The 23,914-nt window shown below is 39.0% G+C and overlaps 1 protein-coding gene across 1 annotated transcript; it reads left to right on the top strand.

The window, feature by feature from the left end:
* Positions 1-1,615: 1,615 nt before the first annotated feature.
* On the top strand, positions 1,616-22,061 carry vwa5b1 (von Willebrand factor A domain containing 5B1; the record flags this gene model as incomplete). The annotated part of the gene is made up of 21 exons (XM_079478256.1): positions 1,616-1,754; positions 2,395-2,553; positions 2,728-2,947; positions 3,526-3,674; positions 4,032-4,163; positions 4,907-5,031; positions 5,774-5,950; positions 9,037-9,147; positions 9,409-9,611; positions 11,804-11,918; positions 12,689-12,874; positions 12,948-13,149; positions 13,219-13,403; positions 15,340-15,550; positions 16,611-16,901; positions 16,977-17,114; positions 17,972-18,088; positions 18,711-18,785; positions 19,364-19,433; positions 20,434-20,548; positions 21,381-22,061. 21 exons carry the CDS (start codon positions 1,616-1,618, stop codon positions 22,059-22,061), a joined length of 3,801 nt encoding a protein of 1,266 aa, XP_079334382.1.
* Between the last annotated feature and the right edge of the window lie 1,853 nt (positions 22,062-23,914).

The following is a 23,914-nucleotide window of genomic DNA, read 5'->3' as shown; positions in this document are numbered from 1 at the left end:
TTTTCAGAATAGCGTTTCTCTGTGGAAGTTCAAAAGGTTGGATGTGGTGGAGGTCTTTGAGGGTTGCATGTGTGATGGAAATCGGAGGTCTTGGTTCTGGGTCTATAATCTTACATTCTTGTCCTAAAATGAATGACAATGGGATTTTTTATATGGAATGAACAAGTAATCTAGATTTTTCAACGAAATGCGTTACTGTTTCACGGGTTAGAATTCATGTTTACATCAATGAGATTTAAGGGAGAACAAATCGAGACTTTTGCTGAAGTCCCATGCATCTCCGTCTGAGAAAATGACCCATAAATCTCACAAATGTCTCCGTTAGTTTCAGAAGAGATCTCAGCAATGTCACAAACTGAGCTCAGATTTGTCAAGTCTGCAAGTCAATAAAATTGAAGATCTTAATATAAACTCAAACATTTCTCATCAAATGTACCCAAACCTCCATTCTCTTCATGTATTTTAACAATTGTCTCATTTGTTTCTTTTGTATGTCTCCTGAGCAATTTTAGGAGAAACATCTGAGCCTTAGCTAATACATAAATGTAACACAATGAGCTATTTTCCTCGAGGCATTTCGGGAAGCTTAGTGTGTTTATCGACATACGGGATACTTCAGCAACATCTCCATTAGTGCTCCCTGTAATCTCACTTCTGTCCAGGAAATAGTGTAGATATTTGTACAGTTTTAATAAGTAGGCATTCTAGAGGAATACCCCAATTTTCACTTTATATTAGACTAATTTTCTTAAGTTTATTTAAGGTTTATTAGCATATCTAGAGATTATCTTTGTATGTAACTACTCATAATTCATGACCAAATTTGTATTTGGGTGGAGCATCCCTTAAGCATTACATAACCTTAATGTTTCATTCAGGGGAACAATCATTGAAACAAACAGGAGGCCATGATTGAACCACATCCTCTAATCATTGAATTTTGGTTTTATCATTCTTTAATCTGTATTCTCTGTGCTTGGTCAGAATTGATTTGTCATGAAATCAGCACTGCATGATTTGTGTGTGTGTGCCAGCAGCCTGTTTGAAGTTTCTATTCTCTTTGATGCTGCTGCATCAGACCTGTGTTCACAGTGCCAGAATTGTGCCTGTGGGATGTGGTGATGGGGTTTGTCAGAGGATTTCATATGGACACAAGAGATACGCCCACAGTAAAATTTTCAATAATGTCACAGGCGTGAGGTCATCCATGAATTATGACCGCTGATCGTCTGTGAATATAAATGAATTGTTTGAGATGTTGAGCACTGCTGTGGTTGCTCCAGAGAGCTTTTGGACAGAATAAATGTCATTACATTAGAATAATAAATAAATATAAATGTCAAACTGTGATTAAAATATGTTTTAAGGAGACTTTTCATGCAAAACATTTACCAAAAGTTATATGGGTTTGGAATAGCACAAGGGTGAATAAATGACGGCAACGCTTTAATTTCTCCATGCTTTTTGCTACTATTGTATGTTTACAGAGTTTATTTCGATATCTCGCAGAATGTCTTTTTTAAAAACATGGTTTCAATCTCACTTGGTCATTTGAAGGAAACATCGCTTCTCTCCTCCGTGCACGCGTGTGGATGTACTGGGCTGAACCTTCATCATGCCGGGCCTAATCAACAAGACCAAGCGGAGCGGTCTGCCTCTCAGTGTCTCTGAGATCACTTCCTGTGTCAGAGGTTACACCCTGGCAATGACAGCCTCTCTGACATATGAAAACATTGAGGATCACCCTATTGAGGGTGAGTCTGCTGCTTTATAAAGTCACTTTTCTAGTTCTAATGTAAATGCAAAATCCTTAAGCTTACGCCGAAAGTCTACAAGGACTTACCAAAAAATATCTGGATGGACCCATATGTTTTTAATTCCTCCTCTGACTAAATTGCCTCAAAATGGGATGTGCACACAAAGCTCTGAAACTAATTTAAATTTTCACTTTGTGTAGATTTCTCCTAAAATACATTTATTTCCACATCCACTTATCTTTCTGCAGTAAGCTATTGATGCAAACCACAATTTTGATTCTTGGACTCCAAAACAATTTAGGAGGAAACGCATCAGATTGGTTTATTATCCTAGTGATTTTTTTCGAAACCCTCTAGTTGAGGCGGTCGAGTGCCCTACAGAGAGCAGATAAATACTTTCTTTCTCCCAAACCTCATCAGCTGTCTGTGTCGAGTCTGAAAATGTCACCAGTAGATTGTTGCTTTGCTCGGCAGTGGCATATCGACAGATTGGGTTTTTGCATCGGTCAGTGCTGAAGTCACTAAAACAACAGGATTTAATTTCTGTCAAGTGCAGAAGTCACTTTGTGGTAAGATCAGTTTTCACCATTGTGTAACAATGGCATTGTTTCTAATGCTTTTCCTGTAATTGATGCAGGAATCTTTATATACCCCCTGGAAGAGTGCAGTGTGGTGGTCGGGTTCGAGGCAATGATCGGCAGCCAGATAATGAGCGTCCAGGTCAAAGACAAATCCAAAATCAATGACTGTTACTTTGATTGCTGCCATGTCGATGAATTCCCGCAGAGCGGAGGCGGTAAGACTGCATGCTCATTCATAACGCTTGTTATAGTATTTAACTCGCATAATTTCTGCAAAATTTAAAGGCGATTCAATCCAGTCATGCCGAACAGGAGCTTGTTGAAAATCATTGGAGCTCATAAGTTCTCTGTGCTTTTTGAGGCTGTATTGAATTGCTGTTATTGTGCAGGTCATGTTGTTTTGGATGAGGATCAGGAGAGGACAGTACTGGTGGTCAGTTTAGGGGTCATTCCACCTTTGGAGACTATACATATCCTAGTAAGCACCTCCTCGGAGCTGTGTACACTCCGTAATGGTGGGATTCTGGTAACCTCACCATCTGTATGTTCTCCACGGGTCCAACGGTCTGTCAAAGAAGAGCAGGCGTTTTCGCCCAGCACTGCTAGGAGGTACTACAAGATTTATGAATCTTTTCCATAATATTGCCATATTGCATTTTCTTTCTTTCTTTCTTTCTTTCTTTCTTTCTTTCTTTCTTTCTTTCTTTCTTTCTTTCTTTCTTTCTTTCATTGCATCCATAATAAAAGTTTGTGTTTACGTTATATATGTACTGTGCATATTCATTTTGTATTTATATAAACATACACATACATGTATACATATTTATTTTGTATTTATATAAACATACACATACATGTATACATATTTATTTTTACATTTTTCTTATATTTACAGGTATATGCTTTTTTAAATACAAAATGAATGTACATAGTTGACAGACCTATACTATGTAAGCACAAGCTTTTATTCTGGATGCATTTAATCGTTTGACAGCCCTGATATTAAAGGGATTCTTCACCCAAATATTCTTCGCCCATTATGGTTTTTCATATCACGGTTATTGTCAATACCGGTATATTGTAACACCTCTAGTTCCCATCTTGAGGCCTCACACTTTTAGAATAAAATGACTGAACTTAAGATTAATTGCTAAAATGATGAATTGTCCATATGTGATTTGTTTTAGGAGGGATAAACATCGTTGTTCACCTGGAACCCACGAGCAAACCACCTTGGGTGTGTTGCTGTCTTCTCTGTTGGAGGAGGAGACCATCAACTCCATCGACTATGCATTTAACTTTCAGCTGGAGATCAGAGGACCGTATCTACTGGCAGGTCAGAACATCTCCACAGCATCCAACCAGAACGCGGCTCTGCAGCCTAAAAAGAGTGCAAGAAACCATTCGCTGAGGTGTTAAATTGAACACAGCGCACACGTCCTTCCTGAGAGAAGGTAGAAATCGACAAATTGCATTTTGAGCTTTCAGTTTGACACTTATAACGCTCCAGTTCAGATCATGCAGGTTTGGCTGGTTTGTGCTGGTTAACCAAGGTTCGTTCATCAATCAGATTGACAGGTTCAGTTGCTAAAACATACCTACTGATCATTTATTTTGATTTTTGAACGCACATGTGTCCCGCTCTTTGGTCCTAAATATTTCAGATGCTTAAATTATAAGTTTCTCTGTGCAGGTGTGGAGAGTCCCTCCCATGCCATCCGGGCAGATGCCGAACCATCGGCGCGTTCCGCAACCAGCATTGTGGTCACACTGGCGGACAAATACACTTACGACTGCCCCGTGGAGATACTCATCTACCCTAGTGGTGTGTACCACACATTTTATTTATCATAATGAGATCCTTCCATTTATTTTCCCTAAACTATATTAGTGGTGCTTGCTAAAACTATTGTTTTGAATGGGCAACACACTCACCATTACAGCACACGTGAGATTGAAAATGATTAGATTAAACCTTTGCAACCCCTGTAGGGTAGTTTGCCATATATTTGAGGAGACATTGGGTCCACGCAAACAAGATCACAGCCACACAGTGACCTGCGCTAACTGGAGAGCTTTTCAAAACAATCTCATCCGTGTGGGTTGCGTAATCAAATCAGATGCTATCGAAACATCACTTCTAGTAGATGAAATCTGGCTTCTCAGCCCCCTCCATTCAGATCTAAACTCCCTATCCCTGTATTTTTCTCTGCCCACCCTCTCGTGCCTTCACCTGTGGTGTCTGTGAGCCATAAATGAATCTCATACCACCTCATAAGCGGCCTCGATTGATTGCCTCACTCTCCAACTCTCTTAACCTTGAGGCCGGTGTGTGGAATTGAATTCATTAGAAAGCCCGGCGGCATTGTGAACCGAGTTTCAAACGAATCTGTGCCAACCATTGCGGTTTTCAACAAAAATACCGCCGCTGTGTCCGCCACTAATGGACAGACAGAAGAGTGAATAATGACAGCTGAATATGAGTTCACGGGCTGTCATAACTCTCACTGTTCTGTCTCTACACTGGAGTGTGTCACAGAAAGACTAATTCTTGCTTCTCATGTGCAGAGCCTCATCTACCGCACATCCTCATTGAGGATGGAGACATGACACCAGAGGAATACGACGAACATCTGAAGGGAAGGAGCGACTACTTTAAAGCCACAAAGAAGGACTGCAGTAATGAGAAAATAGTGAGTCAACGTACAGTACAAGAGAGTCAAATAACGTTGAAAAATTTAAAGTTGCATAAAGACTAAATTAAACTTAATGTATGGGCTTTTGTGAGACTTATGACAAACCTGCAAATGTGGCGGCTGGCCAATCAGAATCAAGCATTCCAATGGGCCGTGTTATACTATGCGATAGTGTACATCCAGCCGGTTGTTATGGCAAAATACACCAAGACAAGTTGACCTTGTATCACACTGTAGGGGTTCGTTGTTTTCCGAGATGATTTCATGATGTGCTTTAATCTTAAATATATTTAGAAGTTAGTTTTAGTGCGGTTTTCTGTATCATTTGTCTGTTCTCATTATCTGGCGCTTCGGGAAATTGTAGCATTAAGTGGAAATGTTAGAACAGATGCGTGTTTATCAGCGGCATAAAGCATCTTTAAGTGAGTGACTTTATTCCTTCACAGGAGGGAAAGAACATCAGCCCTAAAATGATTAGCAATGAATAGTTTCTATGGAAACCGCCAAAGGTCTTCAGACTCAGTCCGTCGTGTTTATACCCTGTCGTGTGGTAAAATAAGAGTAAATTTCACCTCCTTTGGGATGTGTGCATTAACACTCAGAGATGGGACTTCACGGACCTCTTAATTGTAGTTAATGCGACAATAGCCACAAACATACAGTATATTCGATTATTTACATTACAATTTTTTCATTTAGTAGATTGTTGACTGTCTCTCTCTCTGGCGGTTGTGTGTAGGTGGACATCATACGGAAAAGACTCCATAAGGACATTCTCCACAACCCTGTGGTCATGCTGAACTTCTGCCCGGACCTGTGCCCCATGACCTCTGACCTGAGGAGCATCCAGGGGGAGTTCATCTTTCTCGTTGACCGCAGTGGCAGCATGAGCGGGGCCAACATCAGTCGAGTAAAGGTACGAGAGCCTTCTGCCCGTCATTAACTGTTGAAGACATCTTCTTTTTTCAGTGGTTTTAAATCCTAAAGAGCTTTTTTAAATGACCACCAGGGTACACAGAGCACTAAGTGAACAAACGGTCCAGCAGTAGTCTAATGGCTCAAGGCGGACCCCTCGTGGACCGTTAATGCCGAAGGCTTTTCAGAGTGACTTGGTAGCAAAATAAATGAAAGTATAGTGGAAAAGTGTGGGAAACATTCCTTGAATTAGATTTTTTTACATTGTAATTCGATTTTTTGTGTGTAATATTGTAAATACTCGTGCTTTGTCTCAAATATAACAGGAGGGTTCAGCAATTTCAAAAACATTCATATTAAGGTGTATAAAAGATATTGTGTAGCCATTAAAATTATGATTTAAAATCTGATATTTCACTCAAATGTATGTAGCCTCATAATACAAGCATTTTACACTAAGTCTTCACAATAAAGTCGTATTTGTTTACATTATTTGATGCATTAGCTAACATGAATAAACAAAGAAAAATACTTATACAGCATTTTTTCACATTGGTTCATATTAATTTTAGCATTTACTAAAGCATATTTAAAGGGACGGTTCAGCCCAAAATGAAAATTCTTTCATAAGTGACTCACCCTTATGTCATTTCAAACCTGTATGACTTTTGTTCTTCTGCAAAACACAAAAGAAGATATTTTGAAGAATGTTGGTAAACCATTGGTCCCCATTGACTTGAATGGACACTGAATCAAGTCAATAGGAACCATTGGTTTTCTGTTACCAATTTTCTTCAAAATATCTTCTTTAAAGAAATTACATAAGGGTAAGTAAATGACAGAATTTGCATTTTGGGGAGAACTATTTCTTTTAAAGAATAAATTAGTTAATGCATAATGAAGTAACGTTAACCTAAACAAAGATAAATAAACGTTGAAAAACTATCTTGCTCATTGTTAGTTCACGTTGGCTAATGCATCTACTAATGCATACAAATACAAGCTTGCTGTAAAGTGTTTCTCATTTGACTAAATGTTCATTTGAAATTCACAAACAGATGTTAAAGGACCACATACTGAAACGAACAGCTTGTTGAATTAAATGCCTCAAGCTGCTTCAGTAATTGATCCCAGTAAGTGTCCGCGCAGTGGTTGGAGATTTCGTGTGTCTGGATGTGTAAATGTGTGTGTTGTGGGTATCTCTCAGTGTGATGCAGGCAGCAGTGATGACTGTGAATTAGATTGAGGACGCTCTGCTTCTCATCACAGACACCAGACTGGCCTTATCCAAAGGCTCGGGTCACTACTGTGGTATTACCTCACCCACAATATCGCTCACCCTGAAGAAGACTTCATCCAGAAATGTCATAAAATCTGTGTGATCTCTCCTGGGCTGAAGAAGAACAATAGGTGCAGAAAATAAATGTAATTGCACGCGAGGAAGGGGTATAAATACATGTTTAAAGGGTGTCGTGACGGACCTCATTATTAAGTAATAATGCTAGTTCACTTTTGTAAAGACATAATTCCGTTCGCAAAGCGATTCACGATACTTATCCCACAGTACGATTTTTCACGATTTGTCTACAAAACAAATGTATACAAATTAGAAATGGACAACTGCCATTTTATAATCTTTCTAATGCTGCAAGTTTCTTAGTAAAATAAAAAGATATGTTATGTCGAATAAGAAAATCGTAATTCCAATTTTAAATCAAATTAATAAAAAATTCAAGCACGAGCACACAAAACAGTATCGTATTATCCCTGCATAACTGTTGATTGACTATAAGTTTGTGATGTTTACAGCACGTATGGTCGAAAACACAGACATATGGTAAATTTCATTTACCATGTGCGGTTGCGACCGCTCCGTCTATCAGTTTCAAGCGATCTGCATATCCAGCGTTATATCCAGCGTTTATATATAACCGTTATATTATAACATTCATCACCGAAATTTCCGTAACCGAAACGAAGCACATAGATGGGCGTGCTCTGTCTCTCGCTGGTTGAAGTATGGACGTCCTTTTCAGGGAGAATTGTCCAATAAGGGACTTAGAACCCTTTTTACAAAAAGGGAATTCATGTTCGAAAAAAGCTTTCTGAAACCTATACGAACCCAGGCGGAGTTTATCGAGCACAGAAATACAAGGTCATACGTTGACTGTGTTAAGGATAGAAGCCAGCACGTTTAACAGTGTAAAGAAGTCAGAATGATGAAATAACTTGTATAGCATATGGTGTTCAAAACATATATTGCCATTCAGTTAACATCTTAAAAGACTAGAATCGTGTTTTTACTGGCTCACAGTGACTAATTTCATCCCTAGCAGTTAAGGATGTCAGAAAGAATTGGATTCTTGTAATTCATTTGCTTTAAAAGGTAAATCGCTACGGCAGCACTGTGAATTTGTTATATATAATGCAGAATGTCCAGGTCTAAAATGCAACCAGTGGCAGTAAAATCCCACCTGGGGACTGAAGATGCAATTATAAACTCAATTATATTTTCCTACTCGGGGTGAAGCATATTTGCAGCCCCTGCAGGCCCTTCTCAATACCACTTGACCTGACAACACCTTTTCCTCAGCTCTCTTCTCTCTGTTCCCATTCTGACCTTCTCTATTGGGTCTGACTCCATTATAAAAATGAGTTTATCTTCTCATTTGCTCAGATGCTGCTCTTTCAAAACTCAGGAGATTTAATGGAGTTAAATATCAACTCATTGTTGGACGTGTCTCCTGAAATTGCTTTGGAGAAATAACAATAGGCACAAATGAGACTGTTGTTAAAGTACACGGAACGCATAGATTGTAGAGGATTTGGGTAAATCTGATGAGACATGTTTGAGTTCATATTGAAATCTACAATAATATTGACCTTTGAGCTCATTGCTGAGATCTCTTTTGAAACTAATGAAGACATTTTCAGATTTCTGGTTCTATCTCTCAGGAGAAATACCTGAGACACAGGAGACTTGTTCAGAAGATTTCATTAGATCTCCATTTATTCTCATTGATAGGAGACAAAATTGTCATTTTTCTACCCTCATTCACACTAACATCTTTTTCTATCTCTTCCCAGGATGCAATGGTTGTGATTCTGAAAAGTCTTTTCCCAGGATGCTTATTCAATATCGTGGGCTTTGGGTCCAAGTTCAAAACTCTGTTTGCCACCAGTCAGAGTTATGATGAGGTAGGTAACCCGCAGAGACCCAGAGCCAAACACAGTCAGCATCCACGCTCATTGTCCTCATTAGCACAGCAGCTAGACCACCGCACTGTCTGCTGTGAAGAAAATAAACATTTGTGTTCGTCTGCTGAGAACCATTAACAATGTTTTTTCTAATGATGTTTATATAATAAAGTTTTTGGGTTATATTATAAAAGTCCTTGTGGTAAAGTTTCAATTGTAAATGAGGTTTAGCAAAAGTGTCAAAAAATTGCTGATTTATAGGAGACTTTAGCTTTGGCCTGTGAACATGTGAAGAAGATTCGTGCTGATATGGGCGGCACAAACCTACTGGCTCCGCTCAACTGGATACTGCAGCGACCCATGCAGAAGGGTCACCCTCGCCTGCTGTTCCTGCTGACGGACGGAGCCATCGGTAACACAGGGAAGGTCATTGAGTTGCTCCGTAGCCATGCCCGATTCACCAGGTACATTTTTCTGTCATATTTAAAAAAATAGTTCACCTATGAAAACTCTGTCATAATTTGCTCATCCTCAAGTCGTTCCAAACCTGTATACAAACAGAAAAGCAAACAGTTCGGGGTCACATCAGAATATCATTGTAATTTTTCCTAGCACTCAGTGATGTCTCAGAAATGAAAATTGATAACATTCTTCCAAATATATTTATACATGTGTTGACAAGTTGAGAGTCAGCAAATGATGACGGAATTATTTTGGGTGAACTATCCCTTTAATTCTGTGGTGGAAAGGTTGTTCCAACCTGAGAGCATTTCATATCTAGACATCTGTTATATTTTCAGGACATTTGGAATCGGAAAATAAATGATCCCTAAGGTCAAGTTCTTTGGCACAAATCTACTCATGCAAGCAAGGTCCTGTAGGCCGCGCTAGTGAATCTAAATGAGAAAGCCAGCTCTGATTTTGTCAGCATATTTATATGTTTTCAACAGGGGTGACGCAATGTCAATCGCACTATACAGCCACGGAAAAAAATAAAGAGACCATTCTTTTAATATTTTCAGTTTTTCGGAATTTACTACATAATCATATGTATGTGTTGAGGTAAAATTATCCTTTTTGCTTCAATCTGTGAAGTGCTGACAATATTTCTCCCAAATTTCAAATAGAAATATTGTTTCTATTTGCATTATTTGCCGAAAATGAAAACTGGAGAAACGGGTCAAAATAACAGAAAAGATGCTCTGTACTGTATTTTCAAATACTGCAAAGAAGTTCATGTTCTCTCGAAATGCTCTCTTCATTCTTCTACGGTTGTAAATTAAATCTTGCAATTAGAAAATAATAAGGCTTAATGAAAATTTGCAATTAATAATGAAATAGAATCAAAGTAAAAGGTATTTTTGGCATTGGTTCTTCTGCTTCTCATAACCGAACATAGTGTGCTAATATCTGAAAAATTTACTATAAATAATGACCTCAATATCAGTCTTTATCTCACATAAATCTATTATATGGCTTAAAAAGAATACAAATTCGGTGTGTACTGCTTTTACGATGCTGCCCTAGATTCTAGATTTATAACCTTCGATAGGAAGAAAGAAAGTCGATCAGGCTTGTTACACCATGAGGGCGTGTAAAAGAATTCATCCTTCAAACTGTTCATCTTTGCATGAGCTATTCCTTTAATATCATTGGCTTGGGAACACAAAGCAGCGGAATGATGCAGGTTATCAGCTCATAATCAGATCAGCACAGATGCAGTGTGAGTAAATGGATGTCTAACTGTCTAATCCTTTTAGATTACTTCAGGTACAATGCCGCTATTGTTCACAGGCCATCGATTTCTAACCTGCAGAGATTTTTCTCCTGTTCTTTTTTCACCCCTTCTCCTGGAGGAAAGTCTACAATAGCTTTCTTACCAATGAATAGAAAAACCGTGGGTTTTAACAGCCGTTCCTTTTGTACAATGAAGCTGATGTCAGACTCAGAGCAGATGACTCTTCGGTGTAATTTACTGATTCAAACGCTCATTGCCCTTCACCTCAGAGAAAGATGAGCGAGAACACACCAGTAGTGACTGAAATGCAACGCAGTTTCTCTTGTGCTTGAGCCTTTGATGGATGACTCTTTGTCCACGCTTGTCCATACTTTAAAATGCGAAGGTGACTGATGTGTTCACCGTCAGCTCATCGAGCAAATAGCAAGGCGCTGTTAGTCATGTGGTGAGACACATGCATTGAAGGTCACCATCTTTAATTACTATTGTTTGCATTCAAATCAAATGGTGTGTGTGCCAGAGCCAAAGGGGGTATTGAATAGTTTTTTGATAAAAAAAGCTGCACTTAAAAAACATTATAGATTCTCTGGAATTGTTAGAAAGCAACATGTTATATTGCATGTAGGCAGGTGCAATAATTTTGCAACACGTTCCAGTTTTGTTAAACGTACTTCAAATGTCTTTGCATGTTTTAAATTGAAATAACACTTTTTTAGCACTCAATTTGCATGCCATTTAATCTAATTTGTACCTAGGAGAAAAGATATTAAAGAGATGTGCTATTTTCTTCTCCTGTGGGGTTTCTTAACACCCCGTTGAAATTGATGGTCGTCTGATGCACCTGTCAAGTATCTCTCTCTCTCTCTCTCTCTCTCTCTCTCTCTCTCTCTCTCTCTCTCTCTCTGTGTACCATGGAAGGTGTTACACATTTGGCATTGGTCAGGGCGCATGCAGAAGGCTGGTGTTAGGACTGTCTACTGTTTCCAGAGGAACTGCTGAGTTCCTGGCAGAAGGGGAAAGACTGCAGCCCAAGGTGCTCATTTCATCTGACATGTTTATCCTCCACCGCAACCGCCTGTTATTTTAAATGTCACCACACAGCTATTATAACAGAGATGCAAATCATGGGGTGCTGGAATGAATTAGCAATTAACAATTCCTTTTGTCTCGAAAAACATAACTTGGGATGGAAGTCAAAGGCGCTAGCACATTAAAGGGATACTCCACCCAAAAATGGAAATTCGGTCATCAATTATTCCCCCATGAATTAATTTGATTTCTTTCTTTTTTCTAACACCAGGATAGGTAAGACCGGGGCTAGTTGTCACGCTTTTATTTTTCAATAGTTTATAGGCGTCTAACAGCATGTTATACTGTCTTCTGCAAAGTTTGACGATTATGAAACACACTTATTAACTAACTAAACAGTCAAAGGTGACGTACAAAAATATCAAATCCGTGTTTTGGCTGATGAATTCGTAACAATAAGTATGCAATGACCAGCTCTTACCTGACATTAATAAGGAAATATTCGTATTCTAATATAAACAGCTCAACCTTTATGTTAAAAATATTTTATTTTTTAATATTGAGTTGGGCAGTGTACACTGGAGCTGTAACAAAAATATGATTATTAGAAATTTACTGGGAATTAACGGTATTCTACAGCCATTGTGACAACTTGCCCCGGTCTCCTATATGGTTTTATTTACTGTACATGGGCCACATTTTCCATCTGTGCACTCTTGATTAAGTTTAGTAAATTCTTATAGTATTTAGTTTAATGCGTTTTTGGACCACCAGATGATAAAGTCTCTGAAGAAAACCATGACATCAGTATTGACTGATATCTCTATCGAGTGGCTATATCCAGAGACTAAGGAAATCTTGCTTTCTCCGGTGGGGGCGACGTGTCTGTTTCCCGGTGACCGCTTGATTGGATACAGCGTGGTCTGTGATACCTCCAAATATCACTCCAACCCCAAATCCGTGAGTACTCAAAATGAACTATGTTCAGATACACTGACGATTCGATACTATACGCTTCTCTTGTGTGCATCAGGACAAGAGAAGGCGATACAGCATGATGCGTTCCAATGAGTCGGCCAGTTCTGTGTTCTACCATTCTCAAGAGGAGGATGCTGGGAAGGTCTCGTCTGATTGTCAGGGGTCACACCGGGAGAACCAGGTCCCCTCACTCTTTGACAGTTGCCAGGATACCATGTCTGAGAGCAGCACGGTCGCCACGGAGCAAGACGCCATGGGTACAGCACAACTCAGCACGGGGTATAATTGCAGCATTTTAAAGAACGTTATAACAAGTTTTTTAACAGGAAGTGACACGGTCACCTCTCCGAGAAGACGTGCATACAGCACCAATCAGATTGTCGATTACAACCCTGCCAAGAAGGTGTACACTCCCAGCGACCCCAGCTCGGCAGTGAGCAAGAACCCTCTTAGAAGAGCAAAGGTCCAGGAGCTCATTGGTCAGACTGATCAATGGAAAATAGACTACCAGGTTAGGAACTCTTTTGTAATTTCTGTGTGTGCATTTTAGTAAAATAATGTGAAACATTGGTATCTTTCATATCCTTTGTGTAAGTCCTCGTGAACCAGAAGTTGCCATTGTTTTTTACTTCCATATTTTGACGCATTTCAGAGTGAAATTAAAATCGAAAAACAGTGGGCACGGCTTTCAGCTTTCTCTGTGATTTGATTGGATGAATAAAAACAGCTGTTGCATTTTGAAATAGAACTGGCAGCAGACTGACAGTTGAAGGGGTGGAGTTAACGGATGCTCCTCCCAAGCCGTCTAACATACGTAAGATGGATAGTCACAACAGGACGGAAGTGCTTTTTTATTTTATCTGAAGATTAAAAGGCCACATACAATTTAAAAAGAGAATGACCCACATTGATAAACTATTTACAATAAACGCTGCAATATTTCATTAAAAATAGTCATTATAATTTTTTACTTCACTGGGACTTTAACAGAAAACAAATACCTTCTATGTTTTCATTTTCATTTGAAGAAATATCACGCCTTCTGCTTTAGGTAAATCATCTGGCATCATGTGTAAGGAGCTCTGGAAAGCTCTACGGATCCGTCTGTTTATTCAGAAGGGTTATTTGAACTCATTTCTGAGCTCGGTGAGCAGATGATGAGATCTGAATCTTTTTATTGCGGCCGTAATTCAATATTCTCACCGCTACATACACACAAATAGAGTTTAGATTGCACAGCCAGTGAAAGATGAATTACAGATCCCTAGACGTTTAAGCACAGGAAGAATTGTCAGAATGGAAATACCTCATCTAAAAATGAGTTTGAGGTAGAAGCATTAGATGACATTTTGTGATGAGTCTTGGGGGAGAAACAAGACAGCCGCCTTTCACGTAAAATACGTGCTGTGTTTGCACAATCACATGGGTCACAGAAATATCCCTGACCCAGAGATGAATGAAACTGCAACCACCACGGAAAAGGTGTCCCGTGACTAATAATGACTAATAATGCTTGATAATGCAAATTTCACGCATGACAAATGAGCAGAATTACCCAAGATTCTCTACACACGGCAACTAAAATATGCTTTCCTTAGTTCGTTACACATGTTGCTCCGTTTCGATTTCCATGAATCCAGCCGCACTTCCGCTTTGTTAGCACCCTGCTGAGAGTCTGATATCAAACGTTCGACCACTTGCATTTGTCACAAAGGGTTTGACATCTGTGACAAAACCCCTGATGGCCACGATGACATTTCAAGTGTCATTCCTTCTGAAAGAGATCTATAGTCTTCTTTACTCATCACGGCAAGCAATCGGCAATGAAAATGTTTTAAATAACGCAGTGAGAAATATTACGGATTAGCTGAAGGCAATAACAAGTGTCCTTGATTTCCCCTCATTGCACATAATAATGACTTAAGTGGGTCTTATTAGCTCTTCAACAGGCATGTGTTTTTCAAGGTCCAAATTGTCATTAAACTCATGTGACGACAGACGGAACAGGAACTAAAATGCATAAAGAATCATTGTGTTCCTTAATGCCCACTACGTGACGAATAAATTAGATTTGCTGTTTACATTTTGAAAATTATAATGTTATCATGTATGATTGATCATGACATTATGACGTTATGTTTTAAAGGGATAGTTCACCCAAATATACAAATCTTAAATTGTAACACAAAACATGACCCAAATGATGTCTCTGTGGTTTTGTGTCCATACAATGGAAGTCAATAGAGTCAATTTGTTAGCTTATCAACATTCTTTAAAATATCTTCTATGGTGTTCTGCAGAAGAAAGAAAGTCAGTCAGGTTGGCAGAGGCTTCTCCTGTCTAAATGCTGTCAATTTACGTCACCAGCGTTTTCTTTCTAGCGCAGCCAAGCATAAAAAGCCAAGAACAGACTTTGACTCCCGCTCTGTTGCCATTTTCTCCACCAGCCTCAGTTGGCCAGCCTGTGTGCGACGTCCACAAGAGCTCGACCTGTGCCTGGTCACAGACCTCCAAAACAAGAGGGGCTGCCGGAAGAATCCAAGACAGATCAGGTCTCGTCCGGCCCCTCTGTGCAGGGGATGACCCCTGGTCCTGCTGTGGAGGACGGATCCAGATCTTCAACAGACAGTCCATCTCTAGGGAGCACTGGTGATGCAGGTCACAAATGAAATCGGCTTTTATCAATGTTTTATACCTGTAATCGACGGCACATTGTGAGCGTGAGGGCTTTAGCGCACACTAAGCACTCAAATATTCAAATAAACACTCAGTAATGTTTTTTTCTACGGCATTTTAATAAAAGCAACTTAAATAGCCTAAATTAACCAAGGCATAGTCCTGGTTTAGGGTAAACCTGGTCTATGAAAATGGGGAATAGATTATTAATATTGTATATTATTATAAGTATAGATTTATTAATTATTATGTTTAAATGATGATTGCATTCTTTGAGTAAAATAAAATATTTTTATGATTTATATTTTACCAATAATAAAAAACACGAGATGATGAGAATTGCAGAGATTGATGGACTGATTGTTTTACAGGTCGATGTGTCTCCCCAGGGCAGTTGCTAGCAAATAATAAAAAGTCAAACATAAAAATACATATAATGAAGTAGTTTGGGTTTGTAAGAGGCATATTTTGCTTTTAAGTGTTTGGGGTAACCGTTGGACTGGTTTTGTCAACACAATCTCACAGCAGAAACGATTTGGCTAATTTTGGTTAATTCATATATGAATTCGTACAATCTCATTCGTACGTTTTTGTATGACTTGCTTTCGCGTTAGGGTTGGGGCTTCAGTGTTGCTTTTTTCTAGTTATTATTGGACGCTTCACAAGGTACGAAGTGAATAAGATACCTCATAAAATAGTTACGAAATCCTGTGAGATTAGGTTGGGTTTTGATGCAGATCTGGTAACCCTAAAGTATGTAACTATACTTTTTTTATATATCTGTGACAAGTATAACTTTATTGAAATAATATGAAACTGAAACTGATTATAGATGTTTTTGGTCATAAAACTCAAATCAGCTTAAAACCTATTTGGATTAGCTTCTATTACCAGTTGGTTTTAACCTGTTTTACATGAGCTGGTTTGTTACTGGTAGTTGGTCACCAGCTGGTGGTCTATGGCTAGTTTGATGTGTTTTTGTTGTGACATCTGTTCATTGCTCAAAACAACATGTTTATCTCCTGCATGTTTTTGGGAACAGATGGTTACACACATCAGCTTTGCGAAGTTGAAACGCCGCAGGATCCTCAAGCTCCAGAATTTAAAGACGCTCAAGAAAAGGGAGACTGCAAAGCGGTCGTGTCAGGACTTCTCTCTGGAAAACCTGTGAAATGGGAGGTCACCTTTGACATTCAGCCCTACCTCAAAGGCCGAGAACGTGAGGAGAAGGTTCACGAAGACCTGTGGAACGAAACCTTCCATCATCTGGCAGGGCGTTCTATTATTCAAGACTTTGAACACATGGCGGATAAAGAATGTGAGATTGAACATGGTAAGAAACTTGAACTGAGTGTTTCATCCAAAATCCTCTCAAACTCAGATTTAAGTTCTTTATATTTTCTCTCAGGTTCTGGCAGAAGGTACCAGCTTTATGCCATTCACACTAGTAAAGCCTGCAACATCTTGAGCAAATACACAGCGTTTGTGCCCATCGATCTGGACAGCAATGAATATTTACCTACCGGTGTAGAGTTCAGCCACCCTGGTAATCATTAATACGTTTATTTATTAACTCTCAATCATCTCTATACATTTCTGTGTTTTCCAATGTCATATCAATTACAATACTTTACATACAATGATGTTGGGGTAACAGTTTTTGGGTAACTTACTCATCCTATCTTTATATTTAGTTCCACATTTAAAAAAAAGTAAACTTTTAACTTTGAAATAACAAAAAATTTAACAATGGGAATTGTGAAAATATACTTCTTTAACCCTGAGTGGCATTCACATTTGTTTCACATTTATCTAATTTCAAACATCCAGACAAAATGTATTCAGATTGTTAAGAAAACGTTCAGTCAAGTGACCCTAAAGTAGTGTATATAAAGTGACTGTATTGACTGTAGTGTATATAAAGTGTTACCGATGTAGCTTTGAGTTTGTTCCGCATGATGTTCTGTAGAACAGATGTGAAAGTCATTTTAGCTTAAAGCACAGAATAAGATAATGATTATAGATTATAAAGTGTTTGTCTGTTTGTGTTGGGGCTTCGCGAAATCAGATGTTTCACTTCACGGTTATCGTGACCAGGAGAATACACGTTGCCGCTAATATCGCGATACGGAGAATAAAGCTACTAGCCAAATTCATCTTTAGATTATTTTAGTTTTTCTCCTTGTTTTTGCAAACAAATCACAGTTAAAAATCAAATGTAGGGATTAGAGAGAGAGTTTGTAACCATTGTGGCCCTTAAGGCAAAACTTTAAACGGATGCAGAATTTCGTACAAGCTTATCATATGTGTAGAATTACCACGGTATCAGTAATCTTTGTTTTTGATATCACAATTATTGAAAATACCATTCTATTGTGACAGCCCTAGTTTGTTTGTCTCCAGGAGATCGAAAACGCAGTTCTCGCTGTGGCAGCAGGAAGAATCGTGGTTACTCTGTGGGTCTGGGTCGATCACAGTCAGGCGGTTTACCCGAGGAAGACGATGTAGCATTACCCTGCAGTAAGACTGAACACACCACGACCGCAAAGTTATATAAAGATATAATTCCACGTTTCATAAACGGACACCGAGACTTGGTTCAGATTCAAACCGACCTCCATTTCACAATGCAGTGCTTGTTTCTGCTGCATGATCATTTCTGCAGCTGTTTATCTCTGTAACCAGGTAACAACCTATTACATAGTGATGCTGAAAATAGAAAGTGTTTGTTTGCTTTACCTTCAGAAATAATTCAATTCCATCAGTAGTTGGAATTGAAAAGACTTTCTTTCTTCTGAAGAACACAAAAGATATTTTGAAGAATGTTGGTAACCAAACAACACTGGACCTTATTGTCTATATATTTCTCAAAATATCTTCTTTCGTGTTCCACAGAAGAAGGTTTCAGAAACAGGTTTTAATGACATGAGGATGAATAAATGATGACAGAGTTTTTATTTTGGGCTGAACTATTCCTTTATCGTCTGTGCATTTGGCTGCTTTGTTAACATACCCATTGTAAACCGCATGAGACACTGGTCCTGTTTCTAAATGCACACAGTTTTCCAGAGGCTTTCCACGTCTCAACCAAACTCTTCATCTCTGGTGTGACAATCCCCTAAAACTGTTCTGTGTTCGACAGGTTTGGAGGATGGAGCCCATTCCCCTTGCAAAACGTCTTCATCCTCCAGTGGAGACAGATGTAGCGTCACTGACGGTAAATTAATGTTTGGATTCTCGATGTGCTGGTTATTATCTAAGTTTGGATTTCATAGCGTTCCAAGCAAATGAAATCCTGTCATCATTTACTCACTCTTAAGTTCCAAATCTGTTTGAAGTTATTTGTTCTGATCAACACAGAGAAATATATTTGGAAGAATGCTAATAACCAAACAGTTCTTGGCCACCATTGACCACTATAGTAGGAAGCTCGCTTTATAATTTTTTGGGTTCTGTTGAACACAAAAGAAGATGTTTTAAAGAATGTGAAGCAAACAGTTCAAGGACACATTTGACAACCATTGTCATTTTATCTACTATGGTAGTCAATGGTGGCCAAGAACTGTTTGGTTATTAGCATTCTTCCAAATATCTTTCTCTTTATAAATTAACACAGATTTGGAACAACTCTATTTTTGGGTGAACTGTCCCTTTATATTAACTGCTGAGTTTAGTGATTTGGTGAAGAATACCTTGAGGAAAATATGGACAATAAGTGTGCAGAGAACCCTTTGGATTGTTACAGTGTGGTTTTGTGTGCATACTGGATCGTCACAAACCTAACTTCTCTTTCAGCCTCTCAACGGACTCCATCGGTGACCTCTGACACCTCGCAGAAATCCACTGAGAGTCTTTTCTCAGCCAGGTGGGTTTGCAATCGACGGCTTGCGAACAGCATCCACAAATCAAGTTATGCAATTACAAATGCTGTAATTCACAGGGAAAATGAATAATTCAACAGGTTTGCATGTTACGGGCGCAATTTGCATTTTGATTGACTTTGTTATACTGCTGGCACGGGTAATGAGTTCAACACAAGCGAGAACAGACCTCAACGCTCATTAAAAAGATTAAAGACGGGAGATGTTCAGACAGAAAATATGACCGTAAAGAAGACGTGCGCGGGTATTCAGACATTTCAATCTAGAGGAATAAAGTTTTATAAAATAATCATTAAGGATGCAAAGCCTCTACAAGTCATTTTACTGTTATTTTTATATGTGGAGTGCAAAACTGCTTTCTTACATTTAAGTGAGTCAATCTAAGTGTTTGCAGCATCGATGTCGAAGGTTTTACAATTTGCACTTTTAAAATGAGTTTTAAACAAGATGCATTTTGAATATTGTTTATTTCAAAGCAGCTGAACAGGAAAACCTGTGTATTTTCCGTTTGTAGAAGCATGAATAACTTTCCCAGTATGCAGAGTATGCCAAATTAACATTTTAGATTAACAAATCAAATCTTGACTCCAGATATTATTGTATCCATAATGACATAATTTCTGTTTAGGGTCACTTTTTGTGTTCAGTCTATAAATAGGTTTCATAGGATTAGAAAATGTCATGAAATATCAACCTAAGACTTAAATGTTAAGTATGATTTCAAGCTGTTTAAATGCCGTTGACTTTGACGGTCCATCAGGTCAACCAGACTCTAGACGAAGACAAAGCCTCTCTTCACTTTCACTGTTTTCCCTCACGCTGTCACTTCATCTTAAGTAATGATCATGACGTGAGGGGCTGTGCCCTCGGAATGCAAATGAATGGATATGAACGGGTCGATTTCTGAAAGAAAAACGCATTACACGTGCCTGGCATTTAATGAAGATGTTACGTACAAAATGTGTTGCTTTATTCCTCTTGTAGGCTGAGTCTGACCAGGACGCGACTCCTGACCAAAGCTGCCAGAGGCTTCATGAGCCGATCGCAGATCAAAACCATGGGCGAAAGCGAGAATGACAACAGAGACTACATCCCTCTGGTATGCCTTCTATTGCCATTTTCTGCTTTTTGAATACCCTAGAGTTTTAGTACTAACACGCACCTAATGTCGCTTATAATGACGTCATGGAGCGTATTGCAACCACTTGCCACACAACAAATAACTGATCAATAGTTGCAAGCAAGCAACGGCAGAAGTCATTTCATGACATTTAATAAGTGCCGATCAATATCTCATGATTCCTGTGCGGTTGTTTTTAATGAAATGCTGTTTTCATGCATTTATGCAGGGATGGGACCTCTGTGTTAAAATATCTAGCAAATCGTTGTTGGATTGTCTGAATAGATTAAGATATTCATTTTAATGCTAATATGTTCAAATCAGTTTCATTATAGGTTCACTTTTTTGTCTGAATAATAAAGTCAACGTTGATGCCTTTAATTTAACTTAATGTTCTAGATCTTAAAAGAATAGTTCACGCCAAAAATATTTTTTGGTCACACTTCAGTATAGGGGGCAATTCTCGCTATTAACAAACCATTAACTATGACTTTTTCCCCAATAAACTCGTAATTTGATGCTTATTATGCTTATCATGCAGAATATTTGCTTTATTAGTACTAATAAACAGCCAATATGCCCATAATAGGAATAACAACTAGTTAAGTTTTTAGTGTTACCACAAAAAAATATATATTTTGAAGAATGTTGGCAATCAAAGAACACAGTATGGACACAAAAGCCGTTTCACAACATATATTTTTTGTGTTCCACAGAAGAATGAGTCACATACAGGTTTTGACTGGCATATATACATACATACATTTTAGCGCAACAGCACGAGAGCAAATGCTCTTTTTTGTCTCTCCAGGTTACGTTGCAGATGTCCTGTGGTGCGTTTATGCTAGACGACGCCTTGTGTGAAGCCATCAACGTGCCCATGGACAAGCTAAAGTGGACATCTCCATTCGCCAGACACAGAATTAGCCTGACCCACCCCTCTCACTCCAGCTCACGGCGCTCCGAGAGCCTGGAAGTCCACCGAGGCTCCTCTCCACCGCCAAAAGACTCAGACTTTAATTTCGAATGCGAGGAGCCTCTTTCACGCACGTCTTCGTCCTCATTCCAGCCTCGAAGCCCTCGAACGGAGAGTTGCGGTTCACCGCTGCTAGGTGGCTTTTCTTCAACCGAATCCTCGATGTCGCCCATTAACTCTCTCTATGATAGTGGCCGAGGGTCAGAGTCAGACATCGCAGAGCCGCCGCTGTCTGGTTCCCCGGGGGGCCTGCAAAGGAGCATGCATGACCCCGAAGGCATGGTGTGGGCCACTGCTGTCGCTCTAGCCTGGCTGGAGCACAGCTCGGCGAGTCACTTTATCGAATGGGAGCTGATCGCCGCTAAGGCCAGCATGTGGTTAGATGAACAGATCATCCCAGAGGGCCGAGACCTGGCATCGGTTAAAGCAGGAGCCAATCAGCTGTTCATTATTCTTAGACACTGGGACGAGAACCTGCAACTTAACATGCTCTGTTATAACCCGAACAGTATGTAAGCTCTGGGTAGAAAGCTGCCTTTAAACTATGCTAAAAAGGTTTTCAGTTTTATTTACTTACAGGTCCAGTGTGTAATTTTGGGATGATCTATTGATAGAAATGCAATATAATATACATACCGTAGCTATGTCTTCAGAGGTGTAAAAAGAGCTTACACGATGACAGCGTTATGTTTTTATTACCTAGGAATGAGCTATTTCTGTCTGCATACACAGCGGGTCCCCTTGCATGTAATACGGCATGTTCTGTCAGCCGTCGTAGTGTTTTGAAAGGGAGGGGGGAGTGAGCGGTTGCTTGCAATTTGCAACCTTGCCGCTAGATATTACTGACTGGACCTTTAAGATTATGTATATTGTCTCAATTTTGTTTTTATAAACTGCACCAATATTTCCTTGTCATGTGCAGCGAGAAGCATTGTGCAAGTATGCAAACGTAGATACAAATTCCAACCGTGCTGTCGAAAATGTTTAACATACGTTCTTGCATCAAGTGGAGGTAACACGCTTCGGTACTCAACAAGAAGATCGAGCTACCTTCAGATGTCTGTGCCATGAATTATATTGCCGTTTTAGTTCAAATGAATGAAATGTACACAAAGAACAGTATAATTGAGGTGCTATAGCACCCCTTGTGGCAACGGTCAGAATACAATGCTAATAAACTAAAAGTGTTATGATGTGTTCACACCAAATGCGAATCAAACTATTTGTGCGATTAAATTACATAAAAAGTCAATGCAGAGAAGTGAATTGATGCAAATGAAGCGGCAGGCAATGAAAACGAAGCGCATTGGATGACGTGATTGCCGTGGACGCTTTTCCAACACGTTCCACGCAAGTTGAAAAATTTCAATCGAGCGAGAAATTCCCGCGAAGAGCTCATTGACTCCTACTGTTTGACACGTCCGGACGCGTGAATACACTCCCTGCTGCACAATGTTTTGGGCGTAAATTCTCCAAATATAACGAACTGATCCACGAGTAATAAAGAGCTAGGAATGCAATGCTTCGCGTTTGGTGTGAACACAACATTACTGTTTACGTCTTTGCATAGAGTTCGTTCTGACCTAGCACCCAGAAAAATTGCATGTCTTTGCTATTTTTGTCTCTTCGATGGAAAGATTGTTCGTATTGTCTACAAAAATATATTTTCTGTGCATATCATTTAGGAAACTGTCTTGTTGCAGCTTTGTACGATTTTGTACCAAAAAAACGAATTACGCCTTATAGTAAGTATTGTTCTTTAGTTGAAGACGTGGTTAACTGCTATATTTGTATGTGGCATCTCAGGCTTTTTTAAGCTATCTGTATCAGAAGATCCAGTGACTTCATTTACCATCATTATAAGATGCAGTTACACGTGTAACATTGTAACCATCATGCAATGTACATTTGTTTGCCTTTACGCTCAAAAAAAGATGTCGAATCGTCACTGGAATGACACTTTCCTTTGATGCAAACACTGATGTCCAGCATTAAGTGCCTAACTTTGCGGAAATCTCTGGACTGTTGAAATGAACGTCATACTGTTACTGCAGCGCGTAACTGAATCGTTCGTTATTTTTGCTGATTCGATTTATTGCCGTGTATGTATTATTACAGTATTTCCTTGATGTGAGTTTGTTAAATGAACATTAATATATTAGAAGGAAGATACCAGTAGCTAAAAATATATCTAATACATCTGTTTAAAAAAGTTACTTGAAAGAGACCACACAGAAGCTAGAGTTATTTCTTATTATCCCACACATATTGTTTTGTTGTATTTTTTATTTCTCAGGTATTGCTATTGAGTACAGTGACTTTTGGAGTAACTGTTGCATGAGCAAATGCTTTGTGGAGACTCAATTCTC

Source organism: Barbatula barbatula (assembly GCF_947034865.1).
Source record: "Barbatula barbatula genome assembly, chromosome: 17".
NCBI lineage: Eukaryota > Metazoa > Chordata > Actinopteri > Cypriniformes > Nemacheilidae > Barbatula > Barbatula barbatula.
Note: the sequence above shows the minus strand (reverse complement) of the source record. Positions and strands in the feature narration are given on the sequence as shown.